The sequence below is a fragment of the Passer domesticus genome, unplaced genomic scaffold (genome assembly GCF_036417665.1).
Source record: "Passer domesticus isolate bPasDom1 unplaced genomic scaffold, bPasDom1.hap1 HAP1_SCAFFOLD_37, whole genome shotgun sequence".
In the NCBI taxonomy this organism is placed as follows: Eukaryota; Metazoa; Chordata; class Aves; order Passeriformes; family Passeridae; genus Passer; species Passer domesticus.
Window position 1 is genome coordinate 3,047,664 of NW_026990149.1, and position 24,865 is coordinate 3,072,528.

Sequence of the window (24,865 nt, forward strand, 5' to 3'; positions counted from 1 at the left end):
GCCACTGGCAGCGCCTGGAAATGACTGCAGACATGCTGGGAAATGTTGGGGGGTTTTGTGGATTTTGGGGGTGTTTGTATTTTGGGGGTTTTATTGGCGCTTTGGGGGGGGTTTGTTCTTCTGGGGATGTTTGGGGATTTATTGATTTTTTTTTTTTTGTATTTTGGGAGGTTTTGCTAGGATTTTCCTGGGTTTTTTTGGGATTCTCATAAATTCTGGGAGTTTTATTGGGATTTCTAGGAGATTTTGAGGCATTTTACTGGAATTGTCGCGGCATTTAGTGGGATTCATTGGGGGATTTGGTTTTGTTTCAGAATTTTCATGGGATTTTTGGGGTTTTGTGGGTTTTTTTGGGTGTTGCCATGATTTCTTTAGGTCTTGGGGGGGGGATTTTATGGGATTTTTATTATTTAGGGGACATTTTGGGGGGGATTTACAGGGTTTCATTGGTATTTTGGGGGTTATTGGGATTTCAAAAGATTTTGTGGGCTTTTATTTGGATTCTAGGGTGTTCTAATGGGATTTTGTGAGATTTATTTTGGATTTCATGAGTTTTATTGGGACTTTTGGGGCTTTTAAGGAGATTTTGATGCCTCTCAGCCCTTCCAGAAAACCCTGGGACAACCCCAAAGGCCCCAGACCCCCAAATCCCCCATAAATTCCGCTAAAAATCCCAAATTCCTCAAGAAATTACAATAAGATCCTCCAAAACCCCAGAGAATCCCACCAAATCCAAGTGAAACCCACCCAAACTCAAAAAAACTCCCAAAAATTTCACTAAACCTCCTCAAAAATCAACCCCCCCAACCCCAATAAAATCCCCCAAAATCCAAAACTCCCTAAATCCACAAAACCCCCATAACCCCCCCAAAACCCAATAATTCTCTCCAAAACCTCTATAATTTCCCCTCAACTTCCATCAAATACCCAATAAAGCCTTAAAAAAGCCCTAACATAATCCCCAAAAACCCTCCCAAAATTGCATCAAAATTGCCCCAAAATGCCCCAAATCCCAAAAATGCCCCCCAAAATCCCCCCAGACTCTCTGGGGCCGTCCTGGATCAGGGGCACCGGCCGGTGGAACAGGAGCCACCTCAGGGGCCCTCGGAGCTCTGTGGGGAGGGGGCACCATGGGAAAAACCAGTGCCCAGAATGAAGAAGGGGTGATGAACAGAGAAAAAGCGATCGGGGGTCGGGGGAAAGGCTGGTTGCTCATGTGAAGGAGGACTGAGGAGGACAGGAGGGCCCTACCCTAGGGGACCCTCTAGTTGTAGTTAAACTGGGGAACAAGGAAAAGGAAGTGGAATTTGTAGTGGACACAGGGACAACATTGTCAGTGTTGAATAAGGTCCTGTACCTCTAACAAATGATTATGTTATGGTAAAGGGGGCTACTGGTCAATCTGAAAGAGCATATTTTTGCAAACCATTAAAGTATAAATTGGGAAAGCAATGGGAGATTCATCCATTTTTATATATGCCTAATGCTCCATCTGCACTTTTGGGCAGGGATCTGCTAGAACAGCTGGATGCAAAAATAATATTGAAAAATGGAGAAATTAGTTTGGAGGTAAAGGACCAACAATATGTGGAGCTGTTAAGCCTAATGTTAATAATCAAAGAAATTGAAATTGTAAGTGAAGAAGAGAAAAACTTCAAGAAAATAATGGATCAAATATTCCCTGGTGTATGGGCTTCTAATATACCAGGGAGAGCAAAGAATGCATTGCCCATACAAATTAAGCTCAAGGAAGGGGAACAACAAGTAAGGGTTAAAAAATACCTCCTAAAGAAGGAAGACAGAGAAGGGACTAGCAAAATCATAGAAAACTTTTTGCTAATAGGACTGTTAAGAGAGTGTCAGTCTGATTTCAATACCCCCATTTTGCCAGTAAGAAAGCCTGATGGGTCATACAGGTTAGTACAAGACCTAAGGGCTGTTCTCAAAGTAACTGAAGACTTGTATCCAGTAGTTGCTAACCCTTATACTTTATTAACTCCTTTAACACCTGAACTAACCTGGTTTACCATTTTAGATTTGAAGGATGCCTTCTTTTGCCTCCTTCTCTACGAGGCCAGCCAGAAAATTTTTGCATTCAAATGGGAGAACCCCAAAACTGCACGGAGGAAGCAGCTCACATGGTATGTATTACCACAGGGGTACAAGAACTTCCCACTGTATCTGGGGAGCAACTTGCCAAGCATTTAGAGTCTTGGAAACCTCCACCAGGAGAAGGGCAGTTGCTGCAGTACGTGGATGACCTCCTAACAGCCACCCAGACCCAGGAGACACGCGTGCACTGGACGGTAAGCCTCCTAAACTGTTTGGGCCTGCACGGGTATGGAATATCCCAGAAGAAAGCCCAGATGGTGAGGCAAACAGTCATTTGCCTGGGTTATGAGGTGAGTGCTGGTCAAAGGACCTTGGGGCAGGATGGCAAAGAAGCAATATGCCAGACCCCGAGCCCTCAGACACTGAAGGAACTGAGAACCTTTTTAGGCATGACAGGGTGGTGCAGCCTGTGGATTTCTAACTATGGGTTACTTGTTAAACCTCTATATGCCCTGATCAGGGAAGGGAGCAGAGATCTTCAGTGGACAAAAGAAGCAACCCAAGCCTCTGACCAACTAAAGAAGGCCCTCATGTCAGCTCCGGCTCTAGGACTTCCAGACGTGAGTGAACCATTTTTCCTGTTTTCCCACGAAAAACAAGGGATTGCCCTGGGAATATTAGCAGAGAACTTAGGCCCGTACCAGAGAGCAGTGGCCTATCTCTCCAAACAGCTGGACACGGCAGCTAAAGGATGGCCAGGGTGTCTCAGAGCTGTTGCAGCAGTGGCAGTGAACATCCAGGAAGCACACAAATTCACCCTGGGCCAGAAAATGACTGTGCTGGTATCCCACACGGTGTCTGCAGTCCTTGAGGCAAAAGGGGGCATTGGCTCTCCCCACAGAGGTTTCTGAAGTACCAGGCTATACTAGTAGAACAAGATGGTGTTGAAATTGTGGTAACTCACATTGTGAATTCAGCTTCCTTCCTCAGTGGGAGTATGGGAGAAGCAGTGATCCATGACTGTCTGGAGACCACTGGAGCCACTTTCTCCAGCTGCCCGGATCTGAAGGACACCCCACTTGAAGATGCTGAGACCTGGTTCACTGATGGAAGCAGCTATGTCATCAGTGGAAAAAGGCACCCTGGATATGCGGTTACCACAAGCAGAGAGGTAATAGAGTCTGGACCTTCACCAGCAAACACCTCTGCACAGAAGGCTGAAATAATCACCTTAACTCGAGCCTTAGAGCTGGCAAAAGGAAAAGAGGTTAACATCTACACGGACTCAAGGTACACGTTTGGGGTGGTTCATGCACGTGGAGCCATTTGGAGAGAGAGAGGACTGTTGAATTCACAAGGGAAGAATATTAAACATGCACAAGAGATACTGAGACTACTAGGTGCAGTACAACTACCTGAGAAGGCAGCCATCATGCACATTAAGGCACAGCAAAAAGTGAGCTCTGAATTGAAAGAAGGGAACATGCTGGTGGACAGAGAGGCAAAAGACGCAGCCAGAGGTGAGGTATTTGAGGAGACAGTGGAGGCAACATTGATCCCAGATGGAAACATTTCTATTGAAGGTAAGCCAGTGTACAATAAAAAGGATAAGAAACTTTTTAAGGCAAAAAAAGCAAATTATAATCAAGAAGGACAGGCTGTAACAGAGGAAGGGAAACTTGTAGCGCCTTCCTATTTGCTGTGGTCATCAGTGCAAAAAGAACATGAAAAAACACTCTGGGGAGTAGATGCCCTGTACAACCATTTGAAAGGAAAAATTATGGCCAGGAAACTCCAGGGCACAGTAATACAGGTAACTCGTCAGTGTAGTCTTTGCCTCTGAACTAATCCTAAAAACATCCCAAAGCCTAAAGTTGGACAAATTGGGAAAGGCTGCGGACCTGGGCAACAGTGGCAAATTGATTTCACAGAATTACCCAGGAAGGGGGGATATCATTACCTCTTGGTATTGCCTGATACCTTTTCAGGTTGGCCAGAAGCTTTCCCTACTAGGACAGCTGAAGCACGAGAGGTAAGCAAAGCACTGTTGCAAGAAATAATCCCGAGGTTTGGGGTTCCAGCCACCATATCCTCAGACAGAGGGCCGCATTTTGTTTCCAAAATTGTGCAAGAAATTAGCCACCACCTGGGGATAGACTGTGAGCTGCATACCCCATATCATCCTCAATCGAGTGGCCAAGTGGAAAAGATGAATCATTTGATTAAGCAACAAATTGTGAGATTGGGACAAGAGGCAAACCTACCTTGGCCCCAGGCTCTTCCATTAGCATTATTGCCAATTTGGACAAAACCAAGGACAAGGGAAAATTGAGCCCCTTTGAAATATTATATGGGAGACCATATGCAGTTGAAGAAGGAGCCACACCTACACAAATAGGGGAGGAAACCCTACCCGAGTATATGATAGCCCTGAATAAACAACTGAGAGAAACTGCAAAATATGTGGCTGGAGCTCAAAACAGAGATTTGGATGGACCAGTACATGATGTACAACCTGGGGATTATGGGTATGTTAAGTCTTTGGCAGAAAAGACCCTGGAACTGCAGTGGGAAGGACCATTCCAGGTGCTCCTCACTACCTTTACTGCATTCAAGATCAAAGAACAGCAGGCCTGGATCCATTACTCCCGAGTGAAGAAAGCCCCTGAGGAAGTCTGGAAACTGATGCCAGGTGACAAAGAACTGAAGCTGAAGCTCACCTGGAACCGTGAATATATGGACTTAGAGAAATCATGGACATGATGGAGAAGGTGGTAACTATGATAGCCATTGCCATGGTTGTAACAGGAGCCAGTGCCATACCGCGCAGGTACAACGTAACTGGGATGTACCGGTGCCAAGGGAGGGCCTGTGATCCCCACTCTCATAGGGCCCTAAATGAGATCCTGAAAGTCACAAATGCAAGTTTGTGGGAAGGGAGAAATGTTTGGGGATGTAGCTATGCATTTGTGCAAGGTGGGTTGCATGAGGCTTACCATCCACCCATGAAACTCATTCAGATTAGCTCTGAATGCTGTGACAAATGTTTGAGTAAGTGCCCTAAAAATAGAAGGGTGTGCAATAAGAGAGTATTATCTTGACTTTAGCATCACTCAAGTGTGCACTGAATATCAGAAGAACAAGATCAGAACTACCCCACTAACATAAAAGAAAGCTGTTCCTACCCAAAGGCCAATTATTCCAGAAGCAGAAGTGCAGCCTATAGTTCCTGTGATTACTAGAATTGGGCCGTATGCTATGAAGAAAACAAGAACTCAGAGACTGCTGGTTAATCCAGAATGGTCTCTGAAGCGAGTAGAAATGGGAATACAGGTAAATGCTTTGGACATTCAACTAGAGTGTGCCCCATTTCTAAATACAGAAATAGGCCTTTTTTCTAAATACAGAAAGTGGAGTTGTAGCAGGCCCAGGGCCTGCAATGCCTCCATGGCATTCAGCAGCCTAAGACAGGAAATGCCTGGTCATGATGACTGGACCTAAGAAGCCCCTCTTCCACCCTCGGACCCTTGCTTATCTCTCTAAGCCCACAGCTCACTTTCGCCTCGACCCTCACTATTGGATTGTTTCTAAAACTCCTGTACCCTATATAAAGCCCTACTTCTGCCCTGTTCTGCAGAAGAGCTGTCCCTGAGACCTTCTCAGAAGACATCAATAAAGACATCTCTGTGGAACCTCACACAGCCTTCTCCTCTCTCTGCCAGCATCTGCCAAAGGCACTCAGCAAGCCAAGAGCTGAAATCACAAATGAGCTGAGAATCACTGAAGAGCTGAGCTTGCTAAGACTGCCTGCAGCTCTGGGGCCTGCCTGAGGGGCCCGGACAGGTCGTGCTGAATTGGTCTTCTCTGTCTTGGGCTCCCACAGCAGCCAGGGCCAGGGAGACCCCGAAACGCCGGAGTCGCCTCAGGGACAAGGTGGGCATCGGGCACAGCTGGGACTCCATGGTCTCACACAGCTTTCCCAGCCTGAATGATTCCATGAGTCTGGGATTCTATGAAGGCATGATTCAAAACAGATTTGAACTCCAAATCTACCATATACAAATATTACAAAGGTCAAAATTCACGTGAAAGAAATTAAAGATGATTCTTTAAGATTGAAAGAATCGTATGTCAATGTTGCATATAGGTAAACCCTATAAAAGAAGAGCCTTGTTACCCTTGTAAAATGATGGCTCAGGCCTGCTGCTTGGGCTAAGTACAGCTAACAGCTAGCCTGACAAGTTCCTGTGAGAAAGGAATTTGCACCTGTGAGAGGAAAGACTTCTACCCACATCTTCTATGCAGGAGACAAGAATGGAAACCGCGTTAGAGAGAGGAAAGGTTTTGACTGACACCTACATGAGCAACTACTAACCAATGAACTGAGTTGCACTAAGTTACTAAGCAATTAAAATGAAACACAATGCCTTCAGAAAACCATAGAAATATGAACTGTGAAGAATAAAGATGGGCTGTTGTGCATGAAGAAATAGGTGGCTTGCCTGTCTCTACAGCGACATGTAAAGACAGTATTGCATGAACTGCCCTTGGGTTTAACATCTTCAGTGAAAAGTTAAACTGGGCCTCTCTATTAAGAAAGGGTTAGTGGTTCAAATGTCCTTGTCCTTGAAGAGAATTCAAAAGCCTTCATAGATATGTTCCTGCTTCTGTAAATACAAACACCTTCATGTTAACATGTGGAATTATATTCTGATTATCATTATTGACAGGCCAATGGAAGAGAAAAAATAATCAGATTTTGTAGGCTGACTTCTTCCCTCTAATACCTGGCCTTTCTGGCTGAGATGCCAGACTCATGAGCACACTGCTTAATTCTTTTTCAGTTCAAGATGATGCAGAGTTGCGAGAAAAGCTGTGCCTCCAGTGAGGCCTGGCCTTGTACACATCTAGTAAAAATGGTATTTCTGAGTTTGAGGTTTCTCAAAAGACAGATCTTGGCCTTGGAAATGCAACTCTCAGTCAGTGACTGTTGTCAGAATGTGCAATAAAATGCAGCTTGTGCCTCTTCTGTGTTTATCTTTTGTGTGCAGGTTGTAGGGTTTGTTGTGTGTTGCTGCTTTTCCCCTGCTCTTTTCCCCGCAGTGTTTGGGGAGCAGAGGTGCAGCAGCCCCGGGAGGGCTGTGGCAGCCGAGCCGGGCCAGCCCCGGCGGGCTGGATTCACGGCCGCAGGGCCCTGCTGAGAGATGGAAAATGAGATGATTGGCTCTGGCAATTAAGGGATGCATACTGTGTGAATATTGAGAGAAGCTTTATTGGTGTACAGTTATGTCATTGCAGTTTAGATGGCCTCTGTTCTCCCCATAGTTTCCCTCTGGGCAGCGCCTTCCCTCTCCCCTGTGGGCGGCACAGGCCCCGCTCTGGCCCAGAGCTGTGTTTGTGTGCCTTGAAAACGTGGTGCTCTAGGGTTTTTAAAAGTTTATTTTAGTTTCTGACTAAATTCTGATTGTTTTATGTAGTTTTACAGTTACTGGAGAGATTGAAAAGCGGTAAATGCAGTGCCTTATTACCTATCAAATTTTAACATGGTCTGATCTCTTTAACAAGAATGCTAACACATTTGCCATATAAAATGATGCCAGATACTGTCACTAAAAGCTGTTGAGTTGTTCAGCAATATGCTAAATTGCACATTATTATATTTATTTCCCAGTAACCCTGCACTTTGAAAAGTCTTACTGAATTTCTGTTTCCATGGAATTTGCAGTTACCATGGGTTTTACTCATAACTGATTTACTTCTAATTCTAATATGCTTGTTACAACTTTAATCCCTCCAGCAGACCATCATGCTGTTATTTCACTTACAGCTTGTTCACCTTTAAGTTGTCTTTTTGTGTTAATAACCTTAGACTGAGTTACATCATGTCATATCTATAACTTTTAAGAATGTTCATTTGAATTCTGTTAAATTAAGGCCAAATATTGTAACGCTCAGTTACCTTCTTGAATAAGGCTAAGTTTTATTAAGTAAATTTTGGTAGATTTTATAAATGTTAAGATTCAGTTTTACGTCATTTCAGCAATGATCCATTCCAGCTTTTTATGGATCCAGTTATGTTCGGTATTAATAGTAATTAACATTGAGTTCTCTTGAGTGTGCTTTTTGTTCTACTAAGGTGATAATGAAATTATGTTTATTAATTTGAAATCCTTTTAGAACTGGGTTTTATTGAGTTCATCTTGTTAAGCTCTATTGATGTCGAAAGGAATTTATATCAGGTTTGGGTGTTATTTAATCTGAGATATCATAAATTTTATGAGTGAGCTGTTCAGTGTTTCCTTTGTTGCATTTTTTCTGTCATAAATACATTCATGTTTCTATTCCTGTTTTTATAGCCAGCTTTTCATATGTTTTACCATCTTTTGGTGTAATTATCTACAAGACACGTGTCATTTCAGGATCCTTCTTTTGTTCTCTAGCTGCTCATGTGTCTCTTAGACCAGACTACCCCTCTAACTGGGCTCTGCACTGGGGCTCCATGGTTTGACCCAGTGCTGCCTCATGATTTTCAAGTATTTTTCAGAGTTCCAGGAAATGATATCTCAGCTTTGTCAGAAGTCTTCTCTAAACTGATGGTATTGTGACATCTACTCTAAGCAATCAGATGCAGTCCCAATTGTTATTACAGAACCAGTCCAACAGTTTGCTGTGTTTAAAGCATCTCCATGCTGAGGAAATTTTGGAGGAGACAGCTATTGGATGGTTCATCAGTCTTTCACCCCTAGACCTTTACTCCTAAGTGCTATTCTTAGGAGCCTTGTTTAAAATTACATTTAGGGAATTCTCTCCCACTTAGAGCTTGGGTGGTGGCCAGGCCTTAGCTCTACCGGGACAGGAATTTGCCAACAGACCCAGATGTTTTCTGCATCAAAACTAGATTGGAGTTGCTTTGACTTTGCAATTTCACCGTCTGTACATGACAGTAGAACTATTTTTAAAGGGAGCTTGGGAATTATGATCTGGAAATAATTATTCAAGTCCCCACTGAATCGAGGTTTTTCAGCTGTTTGCAGACTCTGGGATGATGGTACATTATTTCAGAGATTTCTATTTATTTCATTCCACCTATGTTGTTAGTTTTGTCTGCTATTAGAAATATTCCTGATTGTTGTATCCAAATTATTCCTAATTGCTCTAAGTTTCTTGTCCACTACATGTATTATTTCGCTACAATGTTTCTTCATACTCATAACAAAAGACATGCATCTCATTCTTATTTAAAAAAAAAAAAAAAAAAAAAAAAAAAAAAAAAAAAAAAGAGGAATGAATGCCTTAAGAACATTCAAATAATGCAATATGTACATGAGAAATTTGGATGACTAATCATTTTGAATCATGCAATATTTACATTAGAAACTTGGAAAAAAGGTCATCCCATCTAAATCCCAGTGGAGTGTCCCACAGGGAAGCCTAATTGATTCATTAACTTCAGGAGAAGAGATGCCTGTGTTTTATCACCAACAGCTCAAAGCAGTCACCTGTTCATTCCATCAGATACTGATCAGCTCTGAAGAAATGAAGCCCAGTGGAAAGAGAAATAACCTCATCCCCTTGCAGCCTTTGTGGCCAGAACAGGAACAGGAGTAGGACTGCCAAGACACAGCTGTGCCTGGAAACTGACAGAGGCAATTGGCCAACAAAAGCCTCATGGCATCATCATGGGACAGTGCTCCTCCCAACCTTCTTCAGTTCTTCCCTGTTCCAGCTGCCAGGAGGACATTCAGTGATGTCCAAGATCAACATTTCCAGCTAATGGACCTTCTCCTACTTCTCAGCTAATTGGAAACAATGGTCATTTCTTTCCATTTCCCTAAGAGACATTGGACATTATTCTTTTGTTTGCTCATGCTGCAAAACCCTGTGTCAATGACTTGACAGAATTGGGTAAGTTTTGTTGATTGGAATTGGTCTTTTATGTATCTTATCCCACATCTAACAGATAACCAGTGATAACCTTCATGAGATCATACCCTCCCAAGAGTGAGCTGTTTCAACATCAGAACATAGGAGCCTTTTTTAAATGAACAAAAAGGGGGAGATGTCAGAGACAGGTAGAATAATGATAAAAGAAAGGCCTTATGAAACCAGGCCTTGTTCTGCTATATTAACAGCTGGCCTGTCATCTCTTCTAAGTGCAGCTAAGCAGTCACAAGTTCCCATGTGAAGTTATTTTGAGAATGAGACTTGGTGAACAATCTGATCTGAGGGTGAAAAACAAATGCACCTGCAAGAACAAGGGATTTGTCCCATGAGAATCAGTGAAGAGAATAGGTAACAATACAAAGAATACAACAGAGAGATTTGATGCACAAGTAAAATATATTTTATTATCCAACAGAATAACTGGCATAACTAGTAATAAGAAATCGATTAACTACCTAAAGTTGCACATTAGGTTTGGCAAACTGTATAAAATAAGTTGTGTGAATAAAATAAAGAGTTCTTCTCCAGCTCAGCTGGGTTCTCTGGGATTTTGGTTCCTCCCTTCTTTCAGGCTTTGGCTTCCCCCTTCTTTGGGGCTTTGGGTTCCTTCTTTTTTGGTGCTTTGATTTCCTTCTCTGGGATTTTGATTTCCTTCCTCTCTGGGAATTTGGTTTCCTTCTTTTCTGGAGGTTTGCTTCTCTTCTCTGGAGATTTGGTTTCCTTCTTTAGAATTCTGATTTCCCTCTTTACTAGGGCTTTGCTTTCCTTTTTCTCTGGGCTTTTCATTTCCTTCTTCTCTGTGGCTTTGCTTTCCTTCTTTGGGCTTTTGATTTCCTTCGTCTCCGGGACTTTGGTTTCCTTCCTCTCTGGGAATTTGGTTTCCCTCTTTTCTGGAAGTTTGTATTTCTTTTCTGGGAGTTTGTTTTCCATCTTCTCTGGGGCTTTGTTTTCCTTCTTCTCTGGGAATTTGGTTTCCTTCCTCTCTAATGCTTTGGTGTCCTTCTTCACTGGGGCCTTGCTTTCCTTCCTCTCTGGGAATTTGGTTTCCTTCTTTTCTGGAGGTTTGTATTTCTTTTCTGGGAGTTTGCTTTCCATCCTCTCTGGGGCTTTGGTTTCCTTCTTCTCAGGGAATTTAGTTTCCTTCCTCTCTAATGCTTTTGTGTTCTTTTTCTCTGGGGCCTTGCTTTCCTTCTTCTCTGGGGCTTTGCTTTCCTTCCTCTCTGAGATTTTGGTTTCTTTCTTTTCTGGATGTTTGTTTTTCTTTTCTGGAAGTTTGTTTTCCATCTTCTCTGGTTCTTTGATTTCCTTCCTTGGTGGGATTTTGGTGTCCTTCTTCTCTGGGGCCTTGCTTTCCTTCTTCTCTGGGGGTTTGGTTTTCCCCTTCTCTGCTTTTGGAGGTTCCTTCCCCACAGAGACACCCTTCTTTTCTTTCTTCTGCTTCTCTTTCTCCTTCTGCCTCTCTTCCTCCTCCAAGGCTTTTGCCTCCTCCTCAAGCTTTGGAGACAGCCGCTTCAGCTCCCTTCTGCAGACAAAACAGAAAACATGGCTGAGAGTCACCACCAGAACCTTGGGCTCACTCGTCCTGGCTGGCCCTGCACTTCATTCCTTGACCCTGAGGCCAGGCAGCAGCGCCAGACCATTTCCGTGAATTCTCCTCAACCGACAGAGATTGGGAACATCCCAAGGGAGGGCAGTGGTGGAAGGGCACCTCCAGGACCAGCCAAACCTGAGCCTTGCCATCAGAAGGGCTTGACTGTGCAAGCTCCCTCTCCAGGCACAGCCAGACACCTCCAGCCCACTGCCAAAGGCTGATCCACCAGCTCTCTGCGCTGTGCCTGAAAACGCCCTTTGTCTCTTGACTTCCCAGTTTCAAGCAGAGCACAGAGTGCCAACGTCTGCTGATCTCTCCTGCAATTCTTACTCAGCTCATTCAGCTCCCTTCTCCCTGGGCACAGCTGAAGCAAGAATTTAAAGAGTTCAGATTTCACCTGAGGCTTAGAAGCAATTCACATTGATCAGGATGTCAGTTAGACAGGTAGACCATAGGTTAATGATGATTAGATGCTTAAGCCAGAGCTGATTGTTATATTGTTTACCATGATGAGCTTCTTGATAGAAGGAAGTGGAGTAAGTGAACTGTTAGAAGAACATACTGAAACCCGTAGAACAATGGTTAGCACCTGGGCTTTATGTCAATCAGTCACTAAGCAGGGGACCTTGGATGGTGCCAGAGGGTCACAGAGACCTGATGAAGACATTCCTGACTTCATCCCTTAAGACCACTGGCCCAATAGGAGACCACCGACCCAATTCCAGAGAAGAATTGCACAGGTGTGAAGGACTAATGACCTCATTTTAATACAGAGCAGGGAGGGGAAGTGCTGGGGTTGTGCACATATGTTGTATGTAAGATCCTGGGAAATAAAGAGAGGGCAAAGAACCTTGTACAGCACGGTCACGCCTTGTAGGGACGATTCTGGTGCTGCCCACCGGGGTTAATAAACATACCACTTTCTAACTTTAACGAGTTAGAGAGTCTCTGTCCGTGAGCCTCGGTATTAATGACTCATAGCCTGATCCTAAATGAGAATAGTCCTATCAGTCAGAAAGCAAAGGCTGGAGGAACTGCTCTCCTGCAAGACAGGCTCTTGTCAGCCAGATTTCCTGCTGGAAGCCAGCTGTGACCAAGCCAGCTGGTGCTGTCTGCCATGGAAACCATCTGAAGCAGCCTCGTCCCTCTCCTCCCCACGAAACCAACTTCAGCCTGGCCTGAAGGAAGTCCTGATGCACAGGCTTGCTTTAAGCAGCCCCCACTCCCAGCTGCACACTTTGCCTGTGTGTCCTGAGCTGGGCTGCCTTGCTGGAGCAGAGCTTCTCCTGTGCTTGCCCACTGCTGCAGCTGAAGGGGAGCCTCAAGGACAGGAGCTTTTATGGCTGCTGTCCCACCATCAGGAGAACCCTGGCAGATCAGCACTGCAAGGACTTCATCTGTGGCAGCACCAGCACCCAAACCAAGGTTTGGTCTGTGCCCCACGCCTGCCCACACCACAATCCCACTGTTTTGGTGAAGAAGGGAGATGATGAAGAAGATGTGACTCAACACCATGGAGCTAAAGACACCTCTAGAGGCAGTGCCAAGGCAGGGCCAGAGCCCAGCTCCCTGCAGGCAGCATCTGAGCCAGGAGGGCTCACCACTAAACTAGAGAAGAAGATGCTCTGTCCCAACAGAAGAAGGTGCTTCCTCTCTTGGGAGCCAGGGAGCTAAGAGTGGCCATCCCTGTGCTGCTTCTGGCCTTTGCTATGCAGCACCTCTGAGCTCAGAGTCCTTGGAGCAGGGAAGCCCTGCAGGGACAGTAACCCATGGAGAGCAGGAACCCATGGCAGGCTTACTCACCTCTCCCTGAGAGGTGCCCCAGAGCCACAGTTGATCTCCTGGGGGCTTGGGGAGCAGCTGACACGTGAGGCCTCCCCAGGCACCAGCACCTCGGAGCTGGGGCCTCCCTCCACGTGGCACAGCGCCGTGGCACTGGAGATGCTGTTGAGGTGGCCAGAGAAGGGCAAGGAGACCTGCTGGCTCTCTCCTGGCTGCAGCACACCTGACACTGGCAGGATACTGGAAGCCTGCATGGAAGACAGGAGAGATGGAGCTGTTGAGCATGGAAATGGATGCAGAAGAGCATCTTGGAGCAAAGTGCAGCTGCAGCCAGAGGGGCCTATTCCCCAAACACTGCCAGAATCACCCTGATCTCATCCTGCATCCATGCCACTGACCAGTGCAGGGACCATGGGGAAAATCTTCTCCCATCCTCACGGGTCAATGCATTCATGAGTACATGACATGAAAGTGAACTGGGATGTCTCCTGGCACTAGAAATTCTCTCTGATGCACAACTTGCCTTGAAAAAGTTTCAAAACTTACTGCTTTTAGAAAAGGAGGAGACTCAGAGTGAGAGCTCTTGGAGCTGAGCAAAGGACTCCCAGCCCAGCTCATCTGACTCCTGAGGCTCTTCCCCTCTCTCTCTGATTTAAATGCTGCTTCCTCAAGGTGCTACAGCAAAAGCTCCTGCAAAACCTTCCTCTGGACCACCTGAGGAGTTGCAGGGGGAGCAGTGCCCTCCATAGGTGCTGCACAGCGTCCTTGGGCAGCCCCACAACGTGTCCTGCACGGCCTCTCCAACACCCAGCTGCTCCAGCAGCACTTTGTGCTGGGCCTGCAGGGATGGGAGGCCCCTCTGTGGCCAATGCTCAGGGCCACCAGTGGCACTGGCAGCTCCAGCCCTGCTTGCCACACTGCCAGTGTGCAAGGGAGACAGATTCCCTCTTCCCTTCTCCGCTTCCAGGGCAGCGTGCGGTGCGCCCACGGAGCACCTGAATCCCTCCAGGCCTGCTGGGAGGTGAGGGTTTGCAGGAGCTTGTGGTGGCACCTGAAAAACAAGCCATTCCCTACGCCTGCAGGAAGAGACAGCCACTTTGCCAAGTCTCAGTTTGTAAGACAGCTTCAGGGCCAGCAGTGCAAGAGCAGCTCTCGGGTGACAGCAGAGACCTGCAAACAGGGAGTCTGGCTGGGCTGGGAAGAGGGCACATGGAGATCAGGACTCATCCCAGCTTGCTGTGGCAAAGAAGCTGCAGCTCTTCCCATCATGATGCAGATAAAAGCCTCATCTTGCATTGGGAAGGCAACAAGGCAAAAAATGCCACACTCAACACAGGCCTGTAGGATCTGAGTGAGCTTCTCCAAGGAAAACTCTCCTATTTCTCCCTGCCACTCCCCCCATGTCCAGCCACTTGCCCTGCTGCCCAGCCACTGTCAGGGCACAGGACAGCAGGGCAGCAAAAAGGGAGCTCAGCAGGAGCATGACTTGCTGGTGGCAGGCTAAGGAGGCAGCACAAGCAGTAGGTGTACAAGAAAATCTACCTCTGCTCCTGAAGACTGGGTCAAATCCTGCTCTTCAGTCAGGGCTGTGGCTGCCTCCTCCTTTCCAGCCTTGAAGTGCCTCCATCGAGACGCTGGGCAATCCAAACATGTTCTCATCTCCTTTGGTGGCTGGGGATTGAATTTAGGTGGGTGAAGCTCATCTCTGGAAAAGAAGATAACTGTGAACAGAGACCTGCAGTGGGAGGGAGGGACACCTGCACCAGCAGCTCCTGGTCAGGATGCAGCCCCTGGCTGGCTGCTGGCACCTTGAACTGAGAAATGCTTTGATCCAGCCCTTCCCAATCCAGGCTGGAGCAGGTCTGCTCTAAAGGCAGCCCAGGAATGACCCTGAGCTGCTGCAGCAGCTGCAACTGCTTGCACTGAGGAACTGCAGAGGACAGGGATGAACACCTTGTGGGCATGCAAAAAGCACAGTGGGAGAGCAAAAGACAGAGAAGGCAAGCAAAAAGGGCAGATTTGAGACATCCAGGGGCAGAGACAGCCAACACAGCCAGCACAGCCCCCCCAGGGCCCAACGCCAGAAACTCTGCAGCTCCAGGAGGTATTTATCAGGAATGTTTCCCTGACACTGCTGGGGGCTTGGCTGACATTTTCCAACACTCCCAGGGGACTCAGGTGGCATTCCCCATGCATACAGACATACATACATCGGCTGTAGTGCTGGGATCCTGCCAGACTCCATCAGCCTTGGGCTTGGGGAGGTTTCTGCCAGCCGTCCAGAGCTCCATAACTTTTTTCTCTGTCCCAGGAAGCAGGCAAGAAAGATTTAAAAAAAAACCCAAACAAACCACAACAGGGAAAACTAAAATCCTTAAACAGCTCATCCCTGCTCAAGGTATTTCTTTAGGGACAGCTACCACTCTCCAGCTGAAATGCTGGGCTTTTGGGAAAAAAGAAAAAGATAATTACATGTTCACCTTCAAATTTAAAAGGATCAAGGTAAGAGAACCTTTCAAACTACAAAGGATTGGCCCAAAGGTAAAAGCTTTGCAAGAAATCTCTAGTTATGGCCAGGCTGACAGTTAAACAACTGGTTCCTCTGGTGGGGAGAAACCCTCCTCTTTAAGGTAAGCAGCCTCAGAGTTAAAAGAAACTGTTCTGTCAAACTTCAGGCTCCCTGGCACAGCCTGCATTGCCTGTCCTTCCTGTTCACTGATTTACATGCAGTGCCACAATGGCCCAGGTTCAGATGTTTGGTGCCATCCAGGCAACTTGCCATTGTCATTTCCTTATGTTTTAATCTAAGTTTCAATCCTTGCAACCACTCTTGAAATGCCAGCCTTCCTTTTTTTTACAGAAAGCTCAAGGTTCCCAGAAGTCTTCTGACATCCTCTTTTGCGCTCAGAGAGATGCCATTTTCAAACAGATGTTTCCAAAGTTAACAGCATTTTCAAGAGTAATGCACTAAAGTGACCCTGGATTCCAGCTCAGACCAACGACGTTCTGTGCCAGACACTGAGATTACCACCCGTGAGGCACGAGCTGTTTGTGCCACCCATCCCTCCTGGCCTTCTCCACAGCAGCCTGTGCCTGTTTTCCCCGGCAGAATCCCTGTGCCCTTTGCAGCCTGCCAGGAGCAGCTGCACAGAGGCACACATCTCCCCTGCACTCACCAGTGGGTTTCTCTCATCCCCGAACACGCCGATGAGAACATTGGTGCGATGCGTGCCCAGCGCCTGCACTTCCACCAGCACTGGGATCTCTGCAGTGCTGTGAGGCTGGACAATCCCACAGGGCTTGGGGCTGGAGTAGAGCACAGCAGAGTCCTCCTTGCGTTTCTGCAAGAGACACAATGAAATGCAGCTTCAGAGGCACCTCTGAAGAAACTTTACACTCCCTAACATCCACCGCAACAGCAACTGACACACGTGTTTAAAAATGCCCAGGACAAAGGTAAAAGGCACAAACAAGATGCAAGAATTGTAGGCTTAGCATTCCCAGGGGATCCTGCCAGGAGACTGCCAGCACAGGCACTGCTGTCTGTGGATGCAGCAGCTTTCACAGCCCTCTAAGATCTCCCACAAGAAAACACCCTGAAGACTAGAACATCAACTGTTCCCTCAGCAGGTTAAACTGCATCCTCAAGTTTACATTCGGGTAGGATCCTGTTCTCAGCAGATCTTTAAGACTGAATAGAAACCAGCAAGGTCACGTCCAAACCCTTTTTCCCCCTAATAAGCTCCTCAATAATATTTGAGAGGGGGAGGTGGATGGGATGCCAAACCTGTTCAATAAGCCCGTAGCAGCCAGGCAGGTGGCTGGGATTCCTAATGATGAACTTCTTCTCGTAGGGCACCTTCAGGAGGCACTCATCATACTGCAGCACGTGGGGGGACACTTGCAGCTTAGGAACAAGACATCTGGACAAAGAGATGAGCCCAGGGGAATCAGAGATACTGAGAGAATGGAGAACATTTACCCCCAAAGATTGTAAAACAGAGCATAACACATTGGTCACTGTCAAATGGGCATTGAACAGCCCTGCAGTGATAATTGCCTTCTACGTCTTCCCACTCCAACAGGTCTTGTCAAGGAGGGGCAAACCCTGAGAGGCAGCAGCCAGAGGCTGCCAAGTGCCCCAGGCAGAGCACTTTGTCCCACAGCTGCCTCAGCCCCTCCTTTCCCCAGGAAGGCTTGCAAGGACTCCTGTAACACTCCCAGTGATCCACGAGCTCTGGGGGAGCCTTCCCAACAAGGAACAGAACTCACTAAGGCTCAAGGAACACACAACTCCAGTGTCCCAGGAAAAATGACTCCCTTCTCTGCCATGGTGCTGTTGCCCTGCCTGGGAACTCAGCTGCTTGCCCCAGCCTTGGAGGGCACGAGACACCAGCTGCCCTCCAGAGTGGCTGATCAGCCCCTCCCAGGCCCTACAGCTCCCTGGCTCCTTCCCTCCACAGCTCCAGGCACTGACTGTCCCCAGCCCACCTGCTTGACAAAATGCCAGCCCAGGCACTGCCTGGATGGCTCTGCATGGGAGAGGGAACAGCCCCAGGGAACTGCATCCCTCCTGGCATTCCACTGACACCCACAGCAGCACAGCAGGATGGAATTCTGCTGCAGCAACAACCACTTTTGATCTCAACCCTGAGAACATTCAAGCTCAGACTGGGAAGCAGAGGGAAGGAGAAAATCTAGAACTGAGCTGCCACACCAAGGGCTGCTTTCCCCTCCTGAGACCTTGCCCTCAGCACTCTTGCTGGCAGCCACTTCCCCCCTGCCACGTGCCCTCATGAACAGAACCAGAGCCTGGCTCTCAGCAGGCTGCTTGCTGTGTCCCAAACCAATGCACGGTGCTCGCACCCAGCACAACTCCACCTCTTGCAGCAAGAAGGAGAGGAGGCCCTGGGGAAATTTGTTCCACCTCAAGCACCAAAAGCCAGGCCAAGAAATGATCTCATTCCTGGTGCCTTCAGAAAAGGGCCCAGGACCCTGCTGGGCTGGGAGCAGGGCTGCTTTTCACCACAGGCTGCTGTCCAAGCTCTGCTCTTCTCATGCCCAGCTGGCACAACATGAGCTCATGAACCAGCACTTCTCCTTGGCAGCTGCAGCCAGCAAAGCCTGGGCAAGGCAGGGGCTGGGGGAGGCCAGGCAAGGGCTGGTACCTGGCTGTGATGACCAATGATGCCACTCCCTTGCCAAAACCCTCCAGATCCACCAGCATTTTCCTGTAGAACTCCATCACCGAGTTGGAACACAGGGTCACCTGGTGGAAGAGAAGAACAGGAAATTCTTCCTTACAAAAGCTCATTATCCACGTGTGATATCCTCCAGCCCTTGAGGGAAGATTTTGTCTTAATTCTGCTGCTGCTCCATGTGTAGAGCACAGTCTCAAAGCAACAAAAGCCTTCTGGCAATAGCAGATGTGTTAAACACACCTTGCTATCAGGGCATAGCTCAGCTACATTAAAACATTAGACTAAAGCTCTATGAACCACTGTATTCAAATTAAGGGGCCAATTTCTCATCTGACTACAATGACATAAAAGCAGAAGAAATCTGACTTGAACACAACGAGTTCAGCTTTACAGCAGGAAGCTGAGGGCAAAGTGTGGCCCAGCAGGTGCTGGGCAGTTCATGGCTGCAGAGTATTTTGTCCCCACTGGAGATTCCTGCAGTGAACACAAATCCTTCTGCTCCCCGGGAGAGGGGAAATGAGACCAAGAAGAAAAGCTAACTGCTTTCTACAATGACATCTCTCTAACAGCCACCTTCTGCCCTCATCCTTGCTCTGCCCACTTGCAATCAAATAAATGGCTCTCAAGAACCCAAGAGTGACTTCTGGCCTTGACCATATGGTATGTGACCTCAGCATATGATTTTGGAAAGAAAACAGTGCTCCTTGAGGAACACCCCGAGTAAGGCAGCTAGCAGAGGCCTCAGAGCAGTGCAGATCTCTCACTCACACCATGCTCAAAGCTGGCAGCAGAGCTAAAGCCCTCCCACGCTCCAGTGCAGCTGCAGCCCTGGTGCTGAAGCGTCTCTGGCTGCACTCTGCCCGTACCTGGATGTCCTGGTGTCCCTGGGGCAGGATGGTCCCTTGGCTGGGAGTGATGGTAAACTCCCGGGGCTCCACATACAAGTGAACGCCCTTCCTCCAGGCTGGGTCACTGTGGCAGCGGATCTGATCCACGCTGTCCACAGCCGGCTGCGTGCCATCAAACGACATGCGGAGCTGGAACGTCACGGGCACCGGGGAGCTGTTAGTGAGCCGGCAGCGCTGGGTGTAGGGAAAGCCTAGGAAAGGACACCAACATCCATTGAGGCTCCCATTGTGGCATGACTCCTGCTGGGAATGGCCTGGCACGATGAAAGTGGCACTGGAGTTTAGCTCTGGATTATCTGAACTACAGCTCACCCAGAAGCTGCATGAGGAATGAATCGTCACTCAGTTCCCTTTGACACAGATTGCAGACTGCAGCCTTGAAAATGCCCACTCCTAGCCCTGCTGAACACTGCAAGCTTCTCTCTTGGCGATGGGGAGGAGCTGCCTCACCTGCCCCAAACCAGCACCAGTGATCTCCCAGTGATGAGTGTGCACCCAGACCGAGCATTTCCTCTGAGAATTCAAGCTGTCAAATTCCCTGTTCAGCCTGCCAACACTCCCACCCTTTTCAAGATAGATAAACAGTGAGTCAGCATTGAGAAGAAGCTGCAGCAAAAGGGAGGATGGAATCAGGAACTAGAACGTGAGGCAAAGCACCCCAATGCAGCTTCTCTCTGCAGGATCCTAAAGGCATCTCTTGGTTTGAGCCAAACAGACTGAGCACGAGACAGCTCAGAGCCCACTCAACTGGGGGCACACCCAAGCCTTGCTTGGAGATTGGCAATGAGGAACCAGGTCCCACCTCACCCAACAAACGGGGACATCACACCCATGCTGCTCACTGGGGTTGCTGCCTGCAAGGCTTTACCCCACTGGAGCTCTGGGATTTGCTTTCCATGCTGGAAAGCCAGAGATGTAGCCACTCATGGTGGGGATGTCCTGCAGAGCCTGGAGAGCAGCCACAAGCTGCTCTGCAGTGGACATCTGGCTGGGCTGGCCAGCTCTTTGGGGAGGAGACTTCTCCCTGGGCCTGCTCACCAAGAGGCACTGGAACACAGATGGGGAGAAAAAACAACTGCAGCTGCAACCCAGAGCTTCTCTGTGCCCATCCCAGTGAGCACTGCCAGCTCCAGCAGTGACTCCAGCAGGGAGGCAAGAGAGGCACAACAAGGACAAACACAGATGGCAAAACCTCCAATGAGACTGAGCTCACCGCATGCAGACAACAGTCAACAGTTCCAAAGAAGCAAAGATACAACAGCTGCCTTCAGCTGAAGAGACCTTAGGAATGAAAGCAGATCCAGCAGGATCGATCTCCTGGTTCAGAACCATAGTTCCATCTCTTGCCTTTCTTGTTTCATTTCTTCAAAAAGGCAACTTGACAAGTGCCTCGATGGTGATGCAGGGTGGGACAGAAGCAGCTCAGGAAAGGCAAGTAGTTTCCTTAAAAAGTCCATGACCTTCCTTGTTCTGGGTTTTGGCTTGGTAGTGAATGCTCCCCTTGGTCTGGGAAGGGGGATAGGGGTTTTGGGGGTTTTGGCCCTGGGGGTGGGCTTTTCCCTTGGGGGTTTTTGGCAGCTGTGGCGTGATGCCGTGGGCGCTGTGCAGTGGGAGCTGAGGCTGGGCAGGGAGCGGAGCTTCCCTTCCTCCCGCTCGGGGATGGGAGCTCGGCCGCGTGCTGCTGCGGGAGGTTGTGTGCTTGGCCCCGGCACTGCCCTGGCTGCAGCTCAGCCTGGCACCCACCCTGCCTGCCTTCCCTGCTGCTGCCTGCTGCTCTGAGGCACTGCCCGCATCCCCCTGCCCTCTGTCCCTTTGCAAAAGGAGCATTTCCCTCCTTCCCTCCTTCCCTGCCGCTGCCGGCTGGCAGGGGATCACTGCCCTGCCAGAGCCCACAGCTCCTCCTGCTGGGATCCTCACCGCACCAAAGGACAAAAACGGGACTTGGCAGCTGGCAAACGTCTGCTCTTGTTCTCTGGGCTCTCCTGATATAGTCTAGGAAAGAACTGTTATTCCTTTTCCCACAGTTTTGCCCGGGAGCCCTGTCATTTCAAAGGTATCATCATTTGGAGGGAGGGGCTCATCTTTCCATTCCAGGAAGATTCCCACCTTCCTTGGCAGACATCTGTCTTTTCAAGCAGGACAGAGACACCAGAAAATCCTGACTTTCTATGCCTTGCTTCTGTTTGATCTGACAATGGCCAAATGCTCCCTGCGGCACCAGCAGCCCTGCAGTTCCCAGCCTGAAGAGGCTGCTGGGGCAGAGCAGGAGGGAGGGATGCTTTTCTCTCGGAAGGCACAGATCCCTCCCGCTGTGTCCCAGCCCAGGCAGCACTCACCAAAGGAGATGTCCCCGAAGTCGAGCTCAGGGAGGTCGAAGTGCAAACTCGGTCCAGTGACGCTGCCCCTGCATGGCGAGGACAGAGCAGGAAATGCCTTGGTTCAAGGAATTGCAAAGCTCCGGCTGGCGTGGCTCGGGGGCACCAACCTGGTGTCAGGGCACCGTGCCTTTCAAACCAGCACACACCATGTGCTCAGCACAGTGCCCCTGGGCACAGGAGGCAGCTAAAGCCAAGTGGCCAGCAGCCAGCAGCCACTGATGGGCTCTGGGCACAGGGCAGGCAGGAAAAGCCCCCGGGATGCTGCTGGTCCCATGAAGGACCCTGAACACACAGCCAGACATGGCTCCGGGCCTCACTTTCCCCATCTGCAATGGGATGGGCATCAAGGTGTCCCCACAAACTTCTGTAACCAGCCCTGCCAGACACAGGTTCCTGCTTTGCTACTTCTTAGCTGGAACTGCTGTTCCCACAGAGGAGCTTTCTCAGCAGAGTTTGACCCACACCATCATTACAGACACAGTTCTGAGCCATGAACCCAGGGCAGCCCCAAACATCCTCTGAAAAGAGCAGCAACACTTCTACACAGGGCACAGATGAATCCTAGAGGAAAGGACCAGCTTGTCAGCAGTGCACCAGCTGGCACAGCCAAGAGCAACAGCTTCAACAACCAAACAAGGGGGTCCTGAATCTAGCACAGCACCTCAACTGTCCTTGAACTCAGCAGACACACTCCAAAAGTCACCAACACCCACTGAAAGCAGCACTTGAAGCTGCACAACACTCCCCAGTTGATTTCATGGCTGATGCCAATCCATGCCCACTCTGCCTTGTGGTTAAAAATCCAGGCCCAGTGACCTGTGCCTTCTGTTGGATTCACAGCACTGCCCCTGGCTCTGCTCCACACATCTCAACAAGAGACACCTGCCCTTGCTCAAGGAGAAAGCTGCTGATGCACAAACATCCCATCACCAGTTTAGGGGAGGGACAGAGGAGAATCAATTATTGGATGGTGGAAGGTTCCCTCTTGATCTCCAAACTAAAAAAGCAGCACTTTTCCTCCAAAAACAAAGCCATCATCATTCTTTCTCCACTGGGGGCAGACCTACTCACCACTTTGTTCTTGTGAAGTAATAACTTCCTTGTTCTTTTTCATCCATCTCCCTTATCTTACTGCTATAATCCAGTGCAGATTGCTTTCATTTCTTCACTGCCTTGCCCCAGTGCCTCCCAAGAGCAGCAGCCTAGTTCCAAAGCTGCAGAGCAGCCAGCATTCAGCTCTCCTGCTCCCACTGCATTATCCTAGCAGCACAAGGCTCAGGCTGGCAGGGACAAGGCCTCGTGCTGCTGTGGTGCTGAGCACTGAGCTCTGCCTCCCCTATCATCACCCCTTGTCCCTTGTGCTGGGCCAGGATGATCTCTTGCCATGGCACCAGCCCAGGGGATGATGCCCAAGTCCTTGGCACAGCTCCTGCTGCACAGTTCCCTGACTCCCACATCAGCCCTTGCCTGGCTGTGCACAGGAGGCACCAGAGCACTCTGGGCACAGCAGCTGGGAGCACGGCTTGTGCCCCACAGCATGGCCATGAGAGGTGAGGTGAGGCTGCTGCTGCCCATCTGGCATGGATTATTGACAGAAGTTTTTAAAAGCACTGCTGCTGCTGCAGAATGCCCCAGGCTGGCCCATCTCCAAAGCCCTGGGGGCCCTGCACCTTGTTCAGCTGGGACATCCCAGAGCAGCTGCTGCCCAAAGCTGATCCATCCCACTGCCTGCCATGGCCCAGGGCAGAGGGAGATCCCTGCAGGGAGGAGTCATTCCAGCTCCAGGTACCACACAGGGCAGGAGGCATCCTCCCACTAAAGCAATGCCAGCATCAGAGCAGAGATGAAGACCTCAGCAAACACCTTTTCTCTCTGCTCCACCCCAACAGGAGGCAGCTGGGGCATGTCCCAGAGACAGCTCCAGATGTGCCCACCAAGCTCCCAGGGTCCTTACTTGATGGTCAGGATGGCAGGCGTAGGAGATCCAGCCACACTGAACCGGAATTCTTCCTCAAACCTCCCCAACACGGTGGCACTGAAGGAGATCTGGAGAGTCTGGCTCCCACCTGCTGCAATGATGCCCTCCTGAGGTGCCAACTTGAAGCCCAAGCCCACCTTTGTGGCTGAAGGGATGCAGCTGAAGGGAGCATCAAGAGCTCCTTGGTTGATCAGGTTCACCTGCAGCAGCAAGAAAGCAAAGTGGAAATCCATGTGGAATCTTCCCTTCTTGGGAGCTATTGTCTAAGGATGCAATGAACAGCCAGAAAAGGCCAAAGATGCTTTGTGCTGCTGAATGGCAGAAGTCAAAAGATACAAGAGGACAAGTTCTGCCTTTGGGTTTTCATGCAAAGCAGTGGCAGCTGCACAGAACTGCAGTCACCCTGGGCTTATCCCATGGACACAGAGCAGTGCACCTCTGGGCAGCATCACCCAGCTCATGGAGACCTGGCCCTGAGAGCAACGTGGGGTGATTGCAGCTGCCTAGTGAATCAGCACTGAGCTGCTGCTGCCCCAGCCAGCACAGCTCCAACAGCACCATCCACTCATTCACCTTTTCCTACACCATGGAAAGAAGACATTGGTAATGAGGCATCAGCATCAAAATGTACAGACAGCACCATCTTTTGGTGAGAAAACTCAGGATGTCTTTCTCTTCCCCAGCCAACCTTTTGAAAGTGTCTGCCCTGATGTAGTGCCTCATTTTCTACCTCTTTTCAGTTGCTCTCTTGTGGTGTTTTTTGCAAGCTTAGCATTATTGTGGGGGAAGCAAAGAGGAAGAAAAATCCTTTGCTTTATTCCCAGGACCACTTTTCTCTTTCCAGAGCCAGAGATGCACCAAGGCTGAAGTGAGTGACTGTCAGCAAGGGACAGAACTCCCAAGGCTTTCCTGGGACTTCCAGGAATGAGCAGGAGACCCTTGACTGGAAGCTGTTGGCAGTGGACTGAAGCTCAAAGGCAGCCAGTTGGTTCCAGCTGCTTCTGCAGAGCCCAGTCCAAAGGTGCCTTGTG

The 24,865-nt window shown here is 48.9% G+C and overlaps 1 protein-coding gene and 1 pseudogene across 1 annotated transcript; both read right to left on the reverse strand.

Moving 5' to 3' along the window:
- Nucleotides 1-24,865, reverse strand: part of LOC135292576 (zinc finger protein 850-like) — a 159,458-nt pseudogene that overhangs the window by 3,537 nt on the left and 131,056 nt on the right.
- On the reverse strand, nucleotides 1,095-24,067 carry LOC135292486 (hydrocephalus-inducing protein-like). The gene is made up of 9 exons (XM_064406688.1): nucleotides 23,811-24,067; nucleotides 21,815-21,882; nucleotides 19,437-19,669; nucleotides 18,538-18,638; nucleotides 17,157-17,292; nucleotides 16,546-16,710; nucleotides 13,391-13,617; nucleotides 11,407-11,518; nucleotides 1,095-1,112 (listed from the first exon to the last, which is right to left on the reverse strand). The coding sequence occupies exons 1-9, from the start codon at nucleotides 24,065-24,067 to the stop codon at nucleotides 1,095-1,097; spliced, it is 1,317 nt and encodes a 438-aa protein (XP_064262758.1).